Source organism: Siniperca chuatsi, linkage group LG17, assembly GCF_020085105.1.
Source record: "Siniperca chuatsi isolate FFG_IHB_CAS linkage group LG17, ASM2008510v1, whole genome shotgun sequence".
Lineage (NCBI taxonomy): Eukaryota > Metazoa > Chordata > Actinopteri > Centrarchiformes > Sinipercidae > Siniperca > Siniperca chuatsi.
In genome coordinates, this window is record NC_058058.1 from 27,114,392 (window position 1) to 27,133,057 (window position 18,666).

The 18,666-nt window shown below is 38.9% G+C and overlaps 1 protein-coding gene across 7 annotated transcripts in view; it reads right to left on the reverse strand.

The window, feature by feature from the left end:
- Nucleotides 1–516: 516 nt before the first annotated feature.
- The window catches only part of gabbr1b (gamma-aminobutyric acid (GABA) B receptor, 1b), a 242,481-nt gene continuing 224,331 nt past the window's right edge, over nt 517–18,666 (reverse strand). For all 7 annotated transcript variants that reach the window (XM_044171397.1, XM_044171396.1, XM_044171401.1 and 4 more), the window contains 3 exons: nt 13,687–13,815; nt 7,892–8,035; nt 517–7,464 (listed from right to left, as the gene is read on the reverse strand). In XM_044171397.1, the coding sequence (XP_044027332.1) occupies nt 7,177–7,464; nt 7,892–8,035; nt 13,687–13,815 (561 nt within the window). In that variant the 3' untranslated portion in view covers nt 517–7,176. The remainder of the gene's footprint in view (nt 7,465–7,891; nt 8,036–13,686; nt 13,816–18,666) is intronic.

The following is an 18,666-nucleotide window of genomic DNA, read 5'->3' on the forward strand; positions in this document are numbered from 1 at the left end:
TTTATATATATATATATATATATATATATATATACTGTATATAGAATAGCTACTGGAAGCATTACACACACATATATAATAAGTAGCAAGGTAGCGCAACCAGTTTCTTCATGTGAAATACCTTCAGTGTGTTAATATACTTTTTCTGAGTAGCTTGCTATTTTCAACAAAAGTGTAGTTTTGCTGTAGCTTAACTACTTCCAATGAAAAGTGGCTTGTAGCTTCATGAGCCAGAATTTCTGTAAACCATAACAGTCTGTATAAAACTTTGTGTCAATCCATCAAGTAGATGTTGAGATGTTTCACTGGATAAGTGAGAACTGTGACCTGCTGGTGGTGCTATATGAAAAGCCAGAGGATCACCAAAGTCAGTTTAGAGACATGAATGTCTGTATCACCTTCAGTGCAATCTATCCAATAGTTGTTGAGGTATTTTAGTCTGGACCAAATTGGTGGACTAACTGACCACGCTGATGACATGGCTAAAAAGTAATCTATATTGAATACAGACGATAGTTTGGGAAAAACATTTAGTTTCATTTTCATTCTTGCATTTCAAATAATCTCTGATATCAGATATAACAGCATATAGAAATATATTTTGCATACTGTACCACATGAAACACAGCTTTTATATGCAAAGTTGAATGTCATCATTATTTACAGTCATTGTGCATATTCTCATGTGTATCACCATCACTTACATCTACACTGCTTTACAGACTCGACAGTTAAAATACATCATTACAGACAAACATACAGTAGATATTTACACATGGTGACTTTGAAAAAAATGTAGCTGGAGCACTACACAATATTCTCATGGTTTATAGATCTGTGCCTCATACTATAGTTATTAGTCAATTCAGAAGTGCTTAAGACAATTCAAATTACCCACACTGAAACAAGCTGTGCTACCACACAGAGAGAACATGAGACTAAACTGGAAGTCAAGACCAACTCTAAACCTGAGGTACAGATCACAATATATTTGTCATGAGTTTAAGACAGTGAAAAAGGTGCGTATGAGCATGTATTGCACACAAAGAAACAAACATGAAATTAAAATTAATAGCTGGACAGTCAATGAAAATAAAGAGCTGTCACAAGGAGAGGCAGGTACTGTATTAGTACAGAGGGACAAACATTACACGACACTTTCAATTAATCCTACCAATACCGTCTCACAAAATTGAGCATGAAAATTAATTCTTAACCTTGAAAATAGAAGTTTGGCCAAAATCATAACCCATGACAAATTAAGCAAATCCCATCCGCTGAAGAAGACGATGACATGAGGTTGAAAGCGCAAGGAAAAGCTAGTAAGTGCACCTCGAATTAAGTTTTTTTTTAATATTTCAAATGTCACACAAAATTCTGTGAAATTAGCAAAAACTCAGATTGTTCTGTACAAAGGTAATGTGACAATCCCATCAGACAGGACATTTTGACTTTGTCATGTAGAAAGGTGACATCATGGAAAGAAAAATCTCATAATGGGTCAAATCACAAAAATATGTTTTATCACTCAACTCCAGTATGTAGCAATGTATTGAGCAAATGTCGTTTGCTCAAATGCCTACTAACAAACTATTTACAATTAAGTGACTCTATCTCCACTGGCCATGTGAATTATAACTCTGTCATGAACAATGATGAAATAGGGTGAGGCTGTTGAAGAGCCATAATGGGTGGGTCAATGAAGCGTGCGACTTTGACGCAAAAGACTATGGTTTGTTTCCTTTTTCCTACTGACAATCACTTTTAGTCACTTTAAACAATTACCGTGATTGTTACCAAACTGTTTTGAGCATGAATCTAACCAAACCTTAAACAGAGGTGGCAGATCAGAAAATGCACTAAGGTTAATCTTTTTGTGGCCATTTTGGAAGGCACTAACAAAAAATGTATTTTGTAATTTAGTTTGGAGTACATAATCCTTAAGATTTCAGTCCCGGTTGCTTTGGTGACACCCATGGTTGCTGTGGATTTAATACTAGAGCAAACACTTGCTGAGCAGCTACTCAGCAGAAATACAACAGAAGAGCAGATGGTGTATCTGTTTACAGTGCAGCCAAACAAACTCGCGTTGTTTTAATAAAGACCTTGGTCACACAATAAAAGCCACCCAGTGTTTTGCCAGTCAAATGCTTTTGATGTGAAGCAGCAGCAGTAGGAAATGTTCGTTTTGCATTAGCAGAAACTTAATACAGCTCTGATACGGCTGTAGGAGAGTGAACAGTAAACAGTGAGGCTATCAGATAAAACTGTGCTGGATTACATACAGTACATGCATCATTTCCTATGAATCCCTTGTGCTTAAATTGGCTTAAATCTGAATCCAGTGCAGGAATGGCACACTCACTATCAATTAAAACACTATATAGAGATAATTACTGTATGTAAATACATTGAATGGCTATTGCAGAAAAAATGCCAACCATAAATAGTATAAAAAATGTTGTTTGATTTCATAAAAATTGTAAGGATTATAACTTTAAATGCTGCTTTTCCAGTTCAGTCAATGACAGACCACAATGAGGGAAGTGAAACTGTGTATCAGCTTAGTTACTCCAGTTACTGCTGCTGATTTGAATCCAACATCCTTCCCAGCACCAAGGCTTCAGTTCAGTGCTGAAATATTGTATTTCTACAGTCTGAGTGAGGGTCACTTTATTTTTGGCCCCTTTGTTTTTTTTCTATCGAGCAACAGCTCAAAGTGGAGTTTTTGCCAAAGATTTCATCAGTGTTTGAGTCAATAAAGGTTTTGAGTTTGTAAACCTTTTCTGTATGACTGAAATAGCACTGTCTGTACTGACCTACTAACAATAACACTAGTGCCATCTGAGCAGTGCTAAAGACACCATATCATTTCACTAAAGTCTGTGAGGCCCACTTCTGTGACAGCAACATAATGGTCATAGACATGCACTAAAAAACCAAAAGCCCCATGCGGTTATCTCTGTTAGTACATAAGTTATTATTAGGTATGCAGAAGTGTGTATGTGCTGTTATTTCACTTTCAGCCATGAAAACCTTTTCATTGAAACTGCATCAGGAAGTCTTCCTGTTTGTCCACAAAATCCCCACAAAAAGCTGTGGTATTTAGAAGTGAGACCAAAAAAGCAGTGAACACAAGAAGTGAAATGCTGTGCGGCCTGTACAGGGGAAATCTAATAAGCCTGTTGGTTTTGTTTTCAAGAATAACTAGAAACTCTGTGTTTGTTTATAGCTATGAAGGAAATGTGAGTTGTTGTTGAAGCAAACTGAACTTGGAAAATGAGGCAGTTTGTTATTAAACCCTCTGTTATTAACTAACCCTGGGCGATTTAAGCTAACACTTTTGGCAAGAGAGCAAGTCAGGCATGAAAAACTAAAATCAGTGACAAACTGCTGTGCTTGTGGGTGATGTGCAGTATTAGTCCATACTGCAGTGCGCCTCAGATTTGAATTTCTATTGAATTTTCCATTTAATTCTATTTGAATTTATATTTCAGAATTTGAAAAATTGGCCATTAGCAATTTTCCTTCCAAACATGACCTGTGGAGTGCCACAAGGATCAATACACAGCCCCCTTCTAATAAATCTAATCATGCTTCCGTTAGGCCAGATTTGATTAACAACAATATTGATTACTATATTTATGCTGACAATACTCAAATCTACATCTCTTTTTCACTGGCTTATTTTAGTCCCCTTAACAAATTAATGACCAGATGTGCCAGAATGATCTCTTTCTAAATAAAGGCAAAACTGAGGTGACTTTGTTTGGTGCCCCAAATAAAAGACAGAAAGGTGCTGATGGTTCAAAAGGTTTTCAAAATGTAGGTTGAATCAGTGCTGCTTTGTTTTACCTCAGTAAACCTTCTGTTCAATCCATATCTGTTTTTTTAAAAAAACAAGTTTTTCTTTTACTAATTTCAAAAGCTTACATGCAAATATAAAATATATAGTAAATTATTTACGAACCTCATATATAATTTTAAGTTACAGTCACTTTCAGATTCACCAAATTCAAATTCCACACCTGCTGCCACCGATATCAACCAGTACCAGTCTGTTCTGCAATGTTTTCTTTGTTCTCTCAACCAGAAACAAATCTTTTAAACATGCAGCAACATGCACCAAGATATGCTTTGGACATTTCATTTAGACATGAAAAGAATTTAGCTCCCGGAGAACAACTTCAAAAATATTACATATTACATACAAAAAATTCTGACATTTAAGCCTTGTCAGTTGACAGCTTGTCCATTGCATTTCATTTCTGGTATTTATCTGTCTTGTCCAAAGGAAACGTAAACACCTGGACACAGCTGCAGCCAACATTAAACAGATAAAGGTGTTTGAATGGATGCTTTTAGCCTCATGTAATGCTCCTTCAGCTCTTGAGTGCAGTCACAACACTTGATACAGTAAATAGAACCGAGTTCATCCACAGTGAGGGTTTAGCATGAACACACACAACTATGTACAATGACTCAGCAGTCTCTTTGAACAGAGACAATGTAAAAACCACTATCAAACATTTAACAAGAGGAGCTAAAATGACTATGTAATGGACACAACCAGTTACTTTGTCACAAAACTGGCATCACTTCTCATGAAGTCTGTCCTTTTGTCCAGCCTCTTAATACAGTACATAGCATCTAAACACACTAGGAGGCAATACTGTGACAGATATGAGAAATGCTTTGCCATAATATATTGGTCACCAATTGACCCTCCCTATTAGTCACTGTTGATACGCATGTCGAGCTTTTGTTTCTAGCACTGCAGTTTTCAATGATAATGTAAGCAGATTTACCATCAAAATTCTTAGTAATTTATTAAATGATGAGTCTTTGATTTCACATATAAGCAAATGAAAGAAGCTTCTAATTTTAGTCAATGATCGTAGATTTTGTCGGCTGACATAGCAACTGTTGCTAGCAGATTTTATCAGCTATAGCTTGCTAATTAACACTAAGTCAGTGACTTAATTGTTTCTAGCTGTCTCATTTTAAAATGAGAGCCATGTTTAAAGGGTTCTTAAATATGCACTTCAAGGCTACATACATGATATCAAGAAGACTGAGACTAAAGCTACACAAACACTATATTTCATTCCTTACACTTTAGCTCATGTGTTTTTGGTTTCGGAAGGTTAAAAAGACACCGCCCTACAAGTGCTTTGGATACCTAGTATTGTTCTTAATAGAGCTCAATACACACAGTGTGTTTATCTGCTATAACGGCTTACTACATACAGTAGTAACCTAGCGTTATGTCCAAGGCCAAGAGTCATTTGTCAACTTCATTATTTTGAAACAGATACAGATAACATTAAAAGTCCCGTTCAGGCATGGAACATCCACAGTGTGGGAGCTGGTCTTGAAGGCAACTATATCAGAGTTTAGGCTAACGTTAGCAGTGCTCTTGTGCCCCTTTTGGATTTGTGGAGGTTTACACTCCAGCCCAACACTTGACCACAGATAGTATTACCCGAGTTTGCCAAACCCATTAGTTAGTTTTCATCCTCAAAGTCTTTTCACCTGTAAAAGTGAAACATACTGTTTGAAAATATGAACTATAAATTATAAAACAAATCTATCAATGTTAGAACGAAATAAATGTTTGATCTTACATTTTCTTTATCATGCTATCGTTTAGTCTCTGGGGCGAATTCTCGAAGAATGAACTGTGGCCGCTGATAGCACCATGAATTGCGCATCATTTGCAACCGCTACCTGCGCCGTCTCAAGGTCTGATTCACAAAAGACAATGCGCTAATGATATTGCAGTGCAAACATGCCCATAAAGTTTTGCAGCTGAGTGCAATTTGCCATTGTTTCGCGTCTGTTAAATGTTCATCTGCAGTTCTCTGTAGTAATATTTGTTGTTAAGGTGTACTGAAGTAGCAGATCACATGACGTTTAAGCAATGTCAAGTCAAAAAATGTTACAAATGCAGTTGCAAGAACAATAGCCTACTTTCCACTCATGTGGAAAGAGAACTTATTCGAATTATAAGTATTCAAATGATCTAATAACTCCGTCTGCTCTTTCATTTGTTTCTATCTGCAGGATGTCTCTTATTTTTCTATGACTCACTGTATGTAGTGATTGTTATTTGGGGGGGCTGTTTTCTCTCCTACTCTGCTGGACTGTTACAGTGCATAACCAGCGTCTCCGTTACTCACAGCAGCAGGTTTTATGTTGTTTTACAGTTTCATTCCCTCGTGGTGAATATCAGGTATTGGAGGCCTGCTGTCTCTGTGCCACCTGTGCGCATACAGTGAGATGTACTGTGATGCGCTGTTGCTTCGCCTGGCTACAATCACTGCTGCCATGATCACTGGAAAGTGTGGATGTGACGGCCATTTATAACTCTCTGAAGACGCTAATAATTTCACTCTAACTGCGTGTGGCTATTAGCGCTGGTGTAAACTGGGGCACATTTTGCGCCAAATGTATGCTTTGAGAATTACACAGTTTCTTTTTGTCGTGTTTATGCAGGTCTTTTAGCACAATATCATGTATGTAGCCAACATGTGCATATTAAAGACCCTGGGTTCTCGTTTTAAAATGAGTCAGATGGAGACCGAGTTTTCAACCAACTCATGGATCTAACGTTAATTAGCAAATAAATCATCTAATGAAATCTGCCAGCGACAGATGTCATTTCAGCTGACAAAATCAATGGCAAAAATGAGAAGACTTTTTGTTTAGACTTTTCTGTAAATCTGCCACCATTGTAAACTGCATTATGTGCAGTGTTACAATGGAAAGCTTGACAGGTTAGCAATTCTAGCTAACGGGGCCAGGGCTTAGTGAACAGTCAAGTCTGAGCGTTTTTTTCTCAAACTCTAGATGGCACATGATAAATCACTGGCAGGTCACAGATGCAAAATTGTATAATTAACAAGATGTATGTACATCTTTTTTTCTCTGAGAGAAGAGAAAAATCTCGGAAAGAGTGAAACAAGTGGAAACTTAATTCCTCTGAATTTTCTTTGATATGAACCTTCCCACTGGATATCCTCCAGCCTCTGCTGATCGGTGGAATGAGTTTTGGAGTCAGCTCCTCCAACAGATACTGATTTATTATTCAAACTCATGTTTGTACTTCATTTTCTTCATTTCTATTTAGCTATGAATGTCATTACTGTCCTCATCCCGATGTTCACCACCATCTCACTTGTACAGCAGCTGCAGCCGGCTGGCGTGGCAGTTATTTCGGCTGATCTTGCTGTCCGGCTGGTAGAGGTTGGACGAGTTGGCGAAGGACGGAGAGATGGGGTGGGGATCAGAGGTGGGAGCGGGGTATCCTGGAGGAGGGGCCAGGGACCTGGGGTCACTCTGGGGGATGGCGAGGGGGGGACAGCTGTGGTTCTGATTGGTAACAGTAGAGGCTCTTCTCCTCGATCGCAGAGCCTGTCGCTCAGACAGCTGGTTTCTCAGCTCTGAGACGCGCTCTTCTTTCTGAGGGGACAAATGGTAACGATAACTCAACAGCCTTCTCTAGGAACAAGTCCTTGGATATAGTAGTTTGACCCAAAAAAACCCCCCAAAAAAAAAAAAAAAAAAAAAAAAAAACCTGAAGGTTCACTCACTAGATTTTTCAGGACCTTTCAATCACATCACAGTGTTCCTCAGTGGATGGGGTTTACGTGACATATAGATAGATGTGATGACAACTGAGCAAACTCCACCCGCTGAGGAGGCTCTGAGTTGAGGTTGAAAGCTCTGGGCAAGCAAGTCAACATTTGTTTGTTTTGTCATATTTTGGAAGACATCTTAATTTTATGCTGCCTTCTTGACAGACATTTTAATCCCAATAAACCCTGCTAAATATGAAGAAAAGGAAAGCATTAAGAATCCTGTGGAAAAGAGAAAGGGCCTGGCTGACCTCCTGGATGATCTTCTGTAGCTCCTTGTTCTCTCTCTCCAGCTGTCTGGACTTCTCCTCGTCGTTGTTATTGGTGGACGAGCCGGTCTTCATGGTCTCCTGGGCATCTGACTGCCACTCACCCCTCGTGATCAGACGTCGCATCTACAAATCATGCACATTTTCCTTACTACACATGTGAAGACTTCATAATGTTCACCAGTTACTGAAGGAGTTCATCAGGGGTCAGTTTTTGGACTGTAATCTTTAGAGCTTGAATAGTAATTTTCCTTTAGACTGAGATTTATTTTAAAAAGGGGCTCCTACTTAATATTTGTGGAGTCTCCTCATATTGACAGTTGGCAGACTGTTGATTGATACATATCGTAATATATAACTTGATATATAAATGTACTTAATTTAGCTTAACATATTTTTGTCCATGACCTGAATGTACTGTATGTATATTATATATATATATATATATATATATATATATATATATATATATATATATATATATATATATATATATGTATATATATATATATATATATATATGAGGACAACCACCTACAGCTGAACATTGTCAAGACCAAGGACTTCAGACGGAGCAGGAAGCCCCCAAGCCGCCTTAAAATCCCGGGGGAAGGGATAGAGATGGTGGATTCCTACAAGTTCCTAGGAGTAAACTTAACTGGCCAATAAACTGGACTGGTGGGATAACACCGAGCCTCTCTACAGGAAAGGACAGAGTAGACTTTTCTTCCTTAGGAGGCTATGGTGTGCTGGGGTGGTGGCACCAAGGCTGGGGGGACTCAAACAGACTCAACAAGCTAGTGAGGAAGGCCAGCTCTGTTGTTGGTCTGGACCTGGACTGCCTGGAGGCAGTGGTGGAGTGGAGGATGAGGGACAAAATTACTTCCATTTGGGAGCCATTAGACTGCACAACAGTCCAGCCCACCCCAAGTATGCCCCTCCCTCCCTTAACTTGGACTAAACTTAGCATCTTAGTACTGTCATTGTGGACATACAGTATATTTATACTTACTAATATATTACTTATTAGTCATGCTTTTGGGTGCGGCCCCGGTATACCATAACAGAACAGGGCCTCACTACAAATTCTTTGCTGAATAGCAATAAAATTATGGACAATAGTTGGCTTCCACTTTTTTAAAATAAAAGCTGCTTCCTCCTCCACTACAGAAAGAAAACTGCTGAGTCAGTCAAAGTTTGAGCTGCTTGATTTATCAATCTGTCCTGTATGCAGTTTAGCAGTAAGACGTGACCAACACTGATTTCTGTTTATTTACGCAACGCTCCTGAATATACTTGCAGCCTGTATTTCATTCATACTAACCTGGAATACACAATACATCTATGCTCCATATTTCCATATACTCCATATTAAAAGTCTGAATTTAGTGAGTCACATTGGTCTGTCTTTGCACTTTCTGTATATAGGTTTGTCTACGCAGTGTTTGTATTTTTCCTTCAGAAGCATTTTTTGTTTGTTTTTTAAAAAACTGCTATATAACATACACAGAGATTCTCACGTACTATACATTTGTGCTGAGCATGGCATTCTTGATGTGTGTGTATTATAAATATTCTGCTGATAGTGTGCCATTTGGACTGCTGCATTACCACCTGTGCGCTGCATTGCCACATTCAAGTGGCAAACAAATATCTGCAGGGCAGGCTGCCATGCATCAGTCACTATAACATCATGATGATACCATTTGAGGAACTCCATTTCAAATCCTTAAGTAAACTCTTGAAAAATATGGTCTTTTACCACCAGAGTTTCATCATTTTATTAACATTTAATTGCTGATCTATGGATACACCAACATCACTACACAGCTTAACAATAGAGTCCAACAGGGCAAGAGACATGTCCCCCCAATTAATGAGATATTTAAACAAACTCATTTAACCCAGTTATCGCATTACTATCTTATATAATGGATGCAATAGCAACTGCTCAGGGGCCCCAGACCCCCTGTAGTTCTGTGATTTCTCGTTTCTCTCCTCTCTCCTTCTGTCGCTTTCAGCAGGTATTTCTGCCTCCAGAGCTGCAGAGACTGGATCTGTGGTTGTGGGCCACCTGCTGCCCCTGTGTTCCTGCTCGACAACTGCTACTACAGTTGTTGTTATTGGCTCTGTTACTATTATTGTCATTATTATTCCTATGACATCCTATTATTATTACTAATTTAAAATTGTATTTGCTATTTGCATTGTGCTTCCCTCTCCTCTTCCCGCTTTCCTCTCCCCCCTTCTCACTCTCTCTCTCAAAACCTCTCTCTCTCTCTCTCTCTCTCTCTCTCTCCGTCTTTCTCTTTGCCTCTCTCTCTCTCTCTCTCTCTCTCTCTCTCTCTCTCTCTCTCTCTCTCTCTCTCTCTCTCTCTCAAAACCTAACACGGCAGCAGCGGATGGCCACCCACCATTGAGTCTGGTTCTGCTCGAGGTTTCTGCCTCTTAAAAAGTTTTTTCTTGCCACTGTCGCCAAGTGCTTGTTGGGTCTCTGTAAATAATATTATAGTGGTCTAGACCTGCTCTATAGGAAAAGTGCAATGAGATAGCTTCTGTTGTGAATTGGTGCTATATATACAAAACTGAATTGAATTGAATGTGCTTCAAAATAAAAGCAGGCAAGAAAAAAAAGGCAAACATCATACATAACAAAAACATATAACAACATGTAAGATAAAAAGGTATTACATATATAAAAACATACAACATAAGAAGGTAAGTGGTCTTAGTCTGCTTTTAAAAGAAGACACTGTTGTAGCAGACCTTACAGCTCAGATCTTCTGACACCATACATGCCTGGTAGTCCTCAGCCAAGGCTCTGCTAGCCATTCCACAATCCAGGCTGAGGACCAAAGGTGACCGGGTGTTTTCTGTTAGGGCCCCTACTCTCCGGAACAACCTCCCTGAGGACATCAGACTGGCGAGCTCCTTATCCTCTTTTACATCCCTATTAAAAACCTATTTTTATTTAAAGTGTGCTTTCACAGGGTTTGTGGTCTGAATTCACTTGTGTTAAGTCACTTCTTAAAACCTACAAAGGCACTGTCTTAACTCTAACTTAACTAACTTTGTAACTTTGTTTTGAAATAAACTATAAAAATAAAGTTTATTATATTATATAATAAACTTTATATAATATTATTATCATCGTCATCTTGTGGACCTCCCCCTAAATCAAAAATATTAAAAAAACAATATAATAAACATGCTTTGTGAACATGAAATCTGCATTAATTCTTGTCAATGTTACATTATTGTCATATGGTGATACTGTTACGGTCGTGACAGTGCGTCTGTATTTCCAGTTGTTTTTCCCTGTTTTTCTCTCTCTGTGTGTGTCTGTTGCCGTTGGTGTGGCTGCTCCTCCCGTATCTCTCTACTGGCTCTCGGCTCCACTGCTCTCACTCACCTGGCATTCATCTACCAATCACCCCGCCCAGTCTACACACCTGGCTCCTCTCAGCTCATCCACTCATTGCCAGATTGTTGTTTCAACCTCTGCGGTAGTAACTAGTTGACCAAATTCTGCTAAGAGTAACCGTTTGTCTGTTTTGTTTCCTGCCTGCTTGCAATCCGCTAACTTGTGTTTTGTGCTTTACGATCACTGCTTGCCTGCCTGTCACCTGTTTACTTACCTCTGCCATGTGGCCTCCACTGCCATTACCTCCACTTCCTCCCTGCCTGCTCTGGATTCCAAACCCCTCCAGCCTTTTAGTAAATCGTAACAGATACAGTCTCCACTGCATTACTCAACTCAGCTTTATTTATATATTACATAGTACATCACAATGATATTGTAACTTTGACAAAAAGTAATGCAGACAAGTCAAGCAAGAATTCTAAAACAGCATGATTTGCAAAATGTTAGTTCTGATGTAAAGAGAATGTGATCTGTAGTTTATGGTATGGTCCTTTAAACGGTTTGTGTGCACAACTATGGTAAGTAGGGGATGTCAGAGTTAAACTGCAAAATCTAATGTGTGTTTATAAAGGACAGTTTCGATGTTAACTTGAACTAATCAAGTTTGCTTTCACTTCCAAATCAGGTGTTTATATAAGATAATTAAACCATCAATGTGTCTGACTAGTTGTGATGTGGTGTCTTGTGCACTCCTTTCCTCGTTATAGAGTTGTGTTGCGGTGACTCCAGGGGTCTCATTTATAAACGTTGCGTACGCACAAAACGGGGCCAGAAAGAGGCGTACGCCACTTCCGACGCAAAAGTTGTGATCTATAAAAACAAGCTTGATGGGTACTTGACCCATGGGTACACACATTTTGGAGACAGGGGAAATTGGCTACGCAGATGGTGAGGTGGTGAATTGACGCCAGATTGTATAATGATGCCTCTCACACATTTAATTTCACTTAATATCAAACGTTAATTATAGATCCACGTTATCAAACATTTAAACAAAGTGGTATTTGTACTTGCGCTTGTATTGATGCATAACTATTCCTTTCAATTGTAAAATATATAAGCCAATTCAGATTTTAAATCAAAGTCCGCTCAATATTTCATCAGTGCTGTCTCACCATGACATCCCCCCCACCCCAGAGGAGACGGCCTGACTGAACTGATGAAATCATCATCGGTTGTAGTACATAAAATAGCATTTGAGAATTGCAGAAAAGAGCGTCAGTAGTTTTTAATTATGTCTTCTAACACTGTGCATATATCACCAGGTACGATTTTAGTTTTCATATAGTTTTTGTGTGTAAGAGCGCACTGAGACACCGCGGTGGTGCACACACACTCTGCCTTCTTACCTCAACTTTTTTAAAATATTGTTATCATTCACTCTCCTTTTTCATTCTATAAGAAACTCTTATAATAGTATGGTGTTTATTTTTTAAGAAATGTAAAATTCCCAACTATGTCTAATATGTTTACAATTATGTGTAAAAACATTTCATCATGTTTCACAAATACTATATGGCCAGAAGTATGTGGACACCCCTGTGTGCACACACTTTTATATACTTTGCTCCTGTAGCTGTTTTTCAGGGTTTTGGGCTTTGCTCCTTCAGCACGCATATTTGATTTTTTTCAGATTGATATCTACAGTATCTTCTCATCTCACAATCTCATGCCTGCACATTAAGTACAGAGTCAGGACGTGGTTAGCCTAGTTTAGCATAAAGACTGGAAGCAGGGGAAACCAACTAGCCTGGCTCTGTCCAAAGTTCAAAAATACACCTAATTAGTTAATTAATTAAAATGTTGTATCTTGTTTGTTTAATCAGTGATGAAGTGAAAAGCAGACAGTGAGCCAGGCTTTATCACCAATCATCAGTGTGGGGCCTCACTAAACGCTGAATGGGAGCAAATCCCTGCAGCCAGGTTCCAAAATTTGATGGAAAACCTGAAGCCAGAAGAGTGAAGGCAGTTATAGCAGCTCATTAATTCCCATGGTGACAAATATGGGTGTAATGTTTGAGTGTCACCATACTTTTGGCCACATAGTGTTTGACCAAGAACTCTCTCCTCTCTGCAAAATATTTAATATTCAAACTGGTTTTTAGAAGAGTAGATGAATGCACAGACACACACCCTGATGGTGACAGAGCATAGCAGACTGTTGAAGACTTGAGCAGATATTGATGCTGATACAGCAAGGCAGAGCCAGTCTACAGGTCATTATGTGATATATTATACCAGCCCAGATGACTTTGATCCCTCATAAAAGGCAATTCATTACGTCTGACCCTTGAACTGTTGCTCTAAGTTGCAGGGGGGAGATGATGAGAGGAGGACAGTGCTCTGCTTTTACCTTGGGTACGAAAAGAACCACTAGGGTGATGTAGACCGAGAAGACAATGGCCAAGGAGGCGAAGGCGAAGGAGGCGTCCTGCTGGGAGGACAGGATCATGGTGACTGGAGCTGTGATCATACATAGCACCTGAGGAAAACAGTAGATAGAAACCACATGTTTAGTTGTTTTATTACAGAAAAAGAAACATATGAGGTCACCATGAGCATGCAAGTCAAAAAGGGACAGCAGGTTTTGTAGTCACTACAGACCAGAACATGTAGACTTTATTCTTAAGATAAATAAATAAAGGTTCAGAACAGAGTGAAGTGACCTACAATATCTGAGGTGCAGCCATGATAAGAGACTGGGGAAAAGAGCTTCAGCCTTTCTCTTCATTTTCTCAACATAAACATCTTTCATTTGAAAGTAAATACAATTTCCCTGCTTTAGTAACAAAACAGCTATTTGCTTGTCCAGTGAATCTGAATAAACTGATTGAAATCAAGTTCATTTCTGACATACAGGAACATGGTGATGTTGCTCACTTTCAGTTTGACCTCCAAATAAAGTGGTTTAGATTAGAACAGAAAAAAATTGTTGATCCACAGAGAATTAATCAGCAACTATTCTGAGAATCAATTCATCCTTTAAGCAATTTTTAAGGCAAAAATGGTAAAACATCACTGGTTCCAACTTCTCAAATGTGAATATTTTCTGATTTTCTAAGCCTTCTATCAAAGTAAACTGAATATCTTTAGAAAGTTGTGACTGGCATTCTATGTGTAGACCAAACCATTAATTGATAATGAAAATAATCAGAATATTAGAATATTAACATAAACTGCTGGCTTGTTTCCAGCCTGTCTGATTGTTTGACTGCTCGCGTTTCTTGACCTGTTGGACATCACGTCACTGTGTTCCCAGACCTCAGCAATAACTTTGGTGAGTACAATGTTATCATAACTGAGATGATGACCAAAACAATGAAAGTAAGACCCAGGTTGTAATAAACCAGAATTATCCTGTAAAAACTGAATTGTTATTGAAAGTTAAAGCTTTAGACACAATCCTTCATGAAAACCAAATACAGTGGTGTGCAAAAGTGTTTGCCCCCTTCCTGATGTTTGTCACACTTAAATGTTTCAGATCATCAAACTAATTTAAATATTAGTCAAAGATAACACAAGTAAACACAAAATGCAGTTTTTAAATGAAGGTTGTTATTATTAAGGGAAAACAAAATCCAAACCTACATGGCCCTGTGTGAAATAGTGATTGCCCCCTAAACCTAATAACTGGTTGGGCCACCCTTAGCAGCAACAACTGCAATCAAGCATTTGCGATAACTTGCCATGAGTCTTTTACAGCGCTGTGGAGGAATTTTGGCCCACTCATCTTTGCAAAATTGTTGTAATTCAGCCACATTGGAGGGTTTTCCAGCATGAACTGCCTTTTTAAGGTCATGCCACAGCAGCTCAATAGGATTCAGGTCAGGACTTTGACTAGGCCACTCCAAAGTCTTCATTTTGTTCTTCGTCTGTCAGCCTCACTAGAATGCTGTATCAAATTCACATCTGAATCCATATAAGGTTCGGCTATTATATAACAGATGTTGAATAAACATTTGCAAACAGTTTGCTCAACTTATCTCCACTAGGCCACTCCAAAGTCTTCATTTTGTTCTTCTTCAGCCATTCAGAGACCCCACAACAACATCCAAAGAACTGCAGTCCTCACTTGCTGCAGTTAAGGTCAGTGTTCATGACTCCACCATAAGAAAGAGACTGGGCAAAAATGGCCTGCATGGCAGAGTTCCAAGTCGAAAACCACTGTTGAGCAAAAAGAACATTAAGGCTCGTCTCATTTTTGCCAGAAAACATCTTGATGATCCCCAAGACTCCTCAAAAGTTGAACATTTTGGAAGGTATGTGTCCCATTACATCTAGCATAAAAGTAACACCGTATTTCAGTAAAAGAACATCATACCAACAGTAAAATATGGAGGTGGTAGTGTGATGGTCTGGGGCTGTTTTGCTGCTTCAGGACCTGGAAGACTTGCTGTGATAAATGGAACCATGAACTCTGCTGTGTATCAAAAACTCCTGAAGGAGAATGTCCGGCCATCTGTTCGTGACCTGAAGCTGAAGCAAACTTGGGTTCTGCAGCAGGACAATGATCTAAAACACACCAGCAAGTCCACCTCTGAATGGCTGAAGATGAACAAAATGAAGACTTTGGAGTGGCCTAGTCAAAGTCCTGACCTGAATCCTATTGAGATGCTGTGGCATGACCTTAAAAAGGCAGTTCATGCTGGAAAACCCTCCAATGTGGCTGAATTACAAGAATTCTGCAAAGATGAGTGTGCCAAAAAATTTGTTTTCCCTTAATAATAACAACCTTCATTTAAAAACTGCATTTTGTGTTTACTTGTGTTATCTTTGACTAATATTTAAATTTGTTTGATGATCTGAAATATTTAAGTGTGACAAACATGCAAAGAAATAAGAAATCAGGAAGGGGACAAACACTTTTTCACACCACTAATAAAGGCTAAGCTGAATAATGTTGCCCTCTAGTGTTTCTTCTTGTGCATTTATACTATTTTATTTGTATCACTGGCATACAACGTCCTTATTTTTATTTTTTGTTTAATTTTTCAGTCTATATCTACTTGAATACATTTTATCAAATTGCAAAAACCAAACATTTTCCCACTTTATTGTAGTGTTGCTCCTCCAACATAACAGCTATTGACAGAAAACAGACAACTCAATATTATCAGCAAATCTCCAACTTAGAAAATAATGGCATGTACACACGTTATTTCATTCTCCATCTGTCTGCATTAAGGGTGGCATTATAATCTGCTGAATTTAACTCTTTAATTGATGAGTTGTTACTGCATGTTTTTGATAATACGCCGATAATATTGTTTCATTCCTACTCATCATATAATTGTGGTACGTACGGTCGCTTTGGCAACACAGGTTTCATTTTCGTATATTCCAACATAGTTTAATTAGGATGAGAAAGAGAATAGGAGAGAGGTGGCAGGAAGAGAAGAGAAACAACCAAATAGAGTGAGATGACAGGGAGAGGAGATGAATTGGAGGGAATCTGAGATCGAATCTGAGAGGCTGGAGGAGTGAGGGACAAAGACTGAGCACGACATCAAATGAGAGGTAGAGTTGAGGCTGGAAATCAATACATATTGATAAACACTCAGTCATCTCTGTGCAAACCTGAAAAACCTCATCCAGACTGCAAAATGGAAGCAGCAGGCCGACACCAGCTGCAGCCATGTTTTCTCTGCTGTCTCATTACTTACACACAACAACGCACAACCCTGACCACTGCTCACACACAACTCTCCCAATTCATTTCACCCACCTCACTGGACCAAATAGCATTTCTGTACACTTGGGATTCTTGGGGGAGAGCTAACCACTGTCATTCATCTATCTGGAGACAGAATGTTTGCACACAGTCTGCAACCTTTACAGAGACAACTTTAAAGGAAAGTTCTCTTTAAATACAACATGGACCTCTGAATCACCCATTTGAATCACCTCTGAATCTCAATTTGTTCAGTTATTCAAATAGGCCTGATGCTGTGCTCCCTGGTTGGAGAAACAAAATAACCAATCAGAGCTTTGTAGGAGGGATTAAGGATGGAAATGTCATTTTCCTAACTTGCAATTTAGTCTGATTATCAGGCTAACAAAATGTACTCTGCTAAAGTAAAATCTCTATCCCATCATGTGTTTCCACTCCATCAAGGCCAAGTCAAGTCCCAAGTCAGGCAAGTCTCAAGGCCAAGTCAAGTCCCAAGTCACAAGTCAGGCAAGTCTCAGGTCAGTCAAGACAACAAATCCGAGTTGAGTTCCCAGTCAATCAAGTCTTGAGTGAATCAAGTCCAGTCAAGTCTCAAGTCAAATGAAACAAGTCTAAGTTAAGTCCCCAGTCAGTCATGACTGAGAACAAATCATTAGAATCCAAAGGCCTCATAATAATTGCTCCTGGACATTACACCAGGCCAATCTTGAGACTTTCAAGTTTCAAGTAAGTCAAGTCTCTTAGCAGTAAATTCCTAGTCAGGTCTAAAGTGTTTGTGAATAAAGTCTGTCTTGAGTCCCAGTCTCAAATGTCTAGTCTACAGCTCTGGTTGGTTCACCAAAATTACACAAAAACATGTACTTCAGTCTAGTGGTATCTAGCCATGCAGATATTTTTGGTTTTATTTGTCCAGGATTTGAGATATCTGTTTCAGAGTTTTCTGATGTCCACCCCAATACAATAGAGGGGGATAACATTTAGTTTACTTTCTAGACAAAGTGTCTCTCTTACTCTGGATAATTCAATTCACTATAGGGCCAATTCATAACAGAAGTTATCTCATTGCACTTTTCCTATACAGCAGGTCTAGACTGTACTGGAGGAAGGACCATCATGGGAGGATACATGGGATGTACCATATATATATATATATATATATATATATACAGGAGCAGCACCAGAGCAATAGAGGCCCAGATCTAGAGAGACCCAAGGTGTAGGCTGTGCAAAGAGAGAGAGAGAGAGAGAGAGAGAGAGAGTATGGACTGTATAGATAATTGTAGGTGTTTTTAATATTTGTCTCACTATACAGGTTCATTTTGATTGTTTTAATGCGTTCATTTTATATAAGCTGCTGGAATATTCAGGGTCTCCACTCCTCAATCTTTGAGCTGAAGAGTGGAAACCCTGAATTTATGAAATCTATCAAAGATGTTGATGTAATTGTGGTAACAGAATAATGATGTCAAAATGATCTGCTCACTCACTGTCCTTCAGGATATAATGAAGTCATGGTGGCCTCTATAAAATTAAAAAACATACGCAAGGGCAGAACATTGGAGGGATCTTGGTGTCGTACAAGGGAGACCTTTGCCATCAGATCTCACCAGTTAAACAGGGCAAATCACACATTTGGTAGATTAGATCAAAGCCTGGGCATAA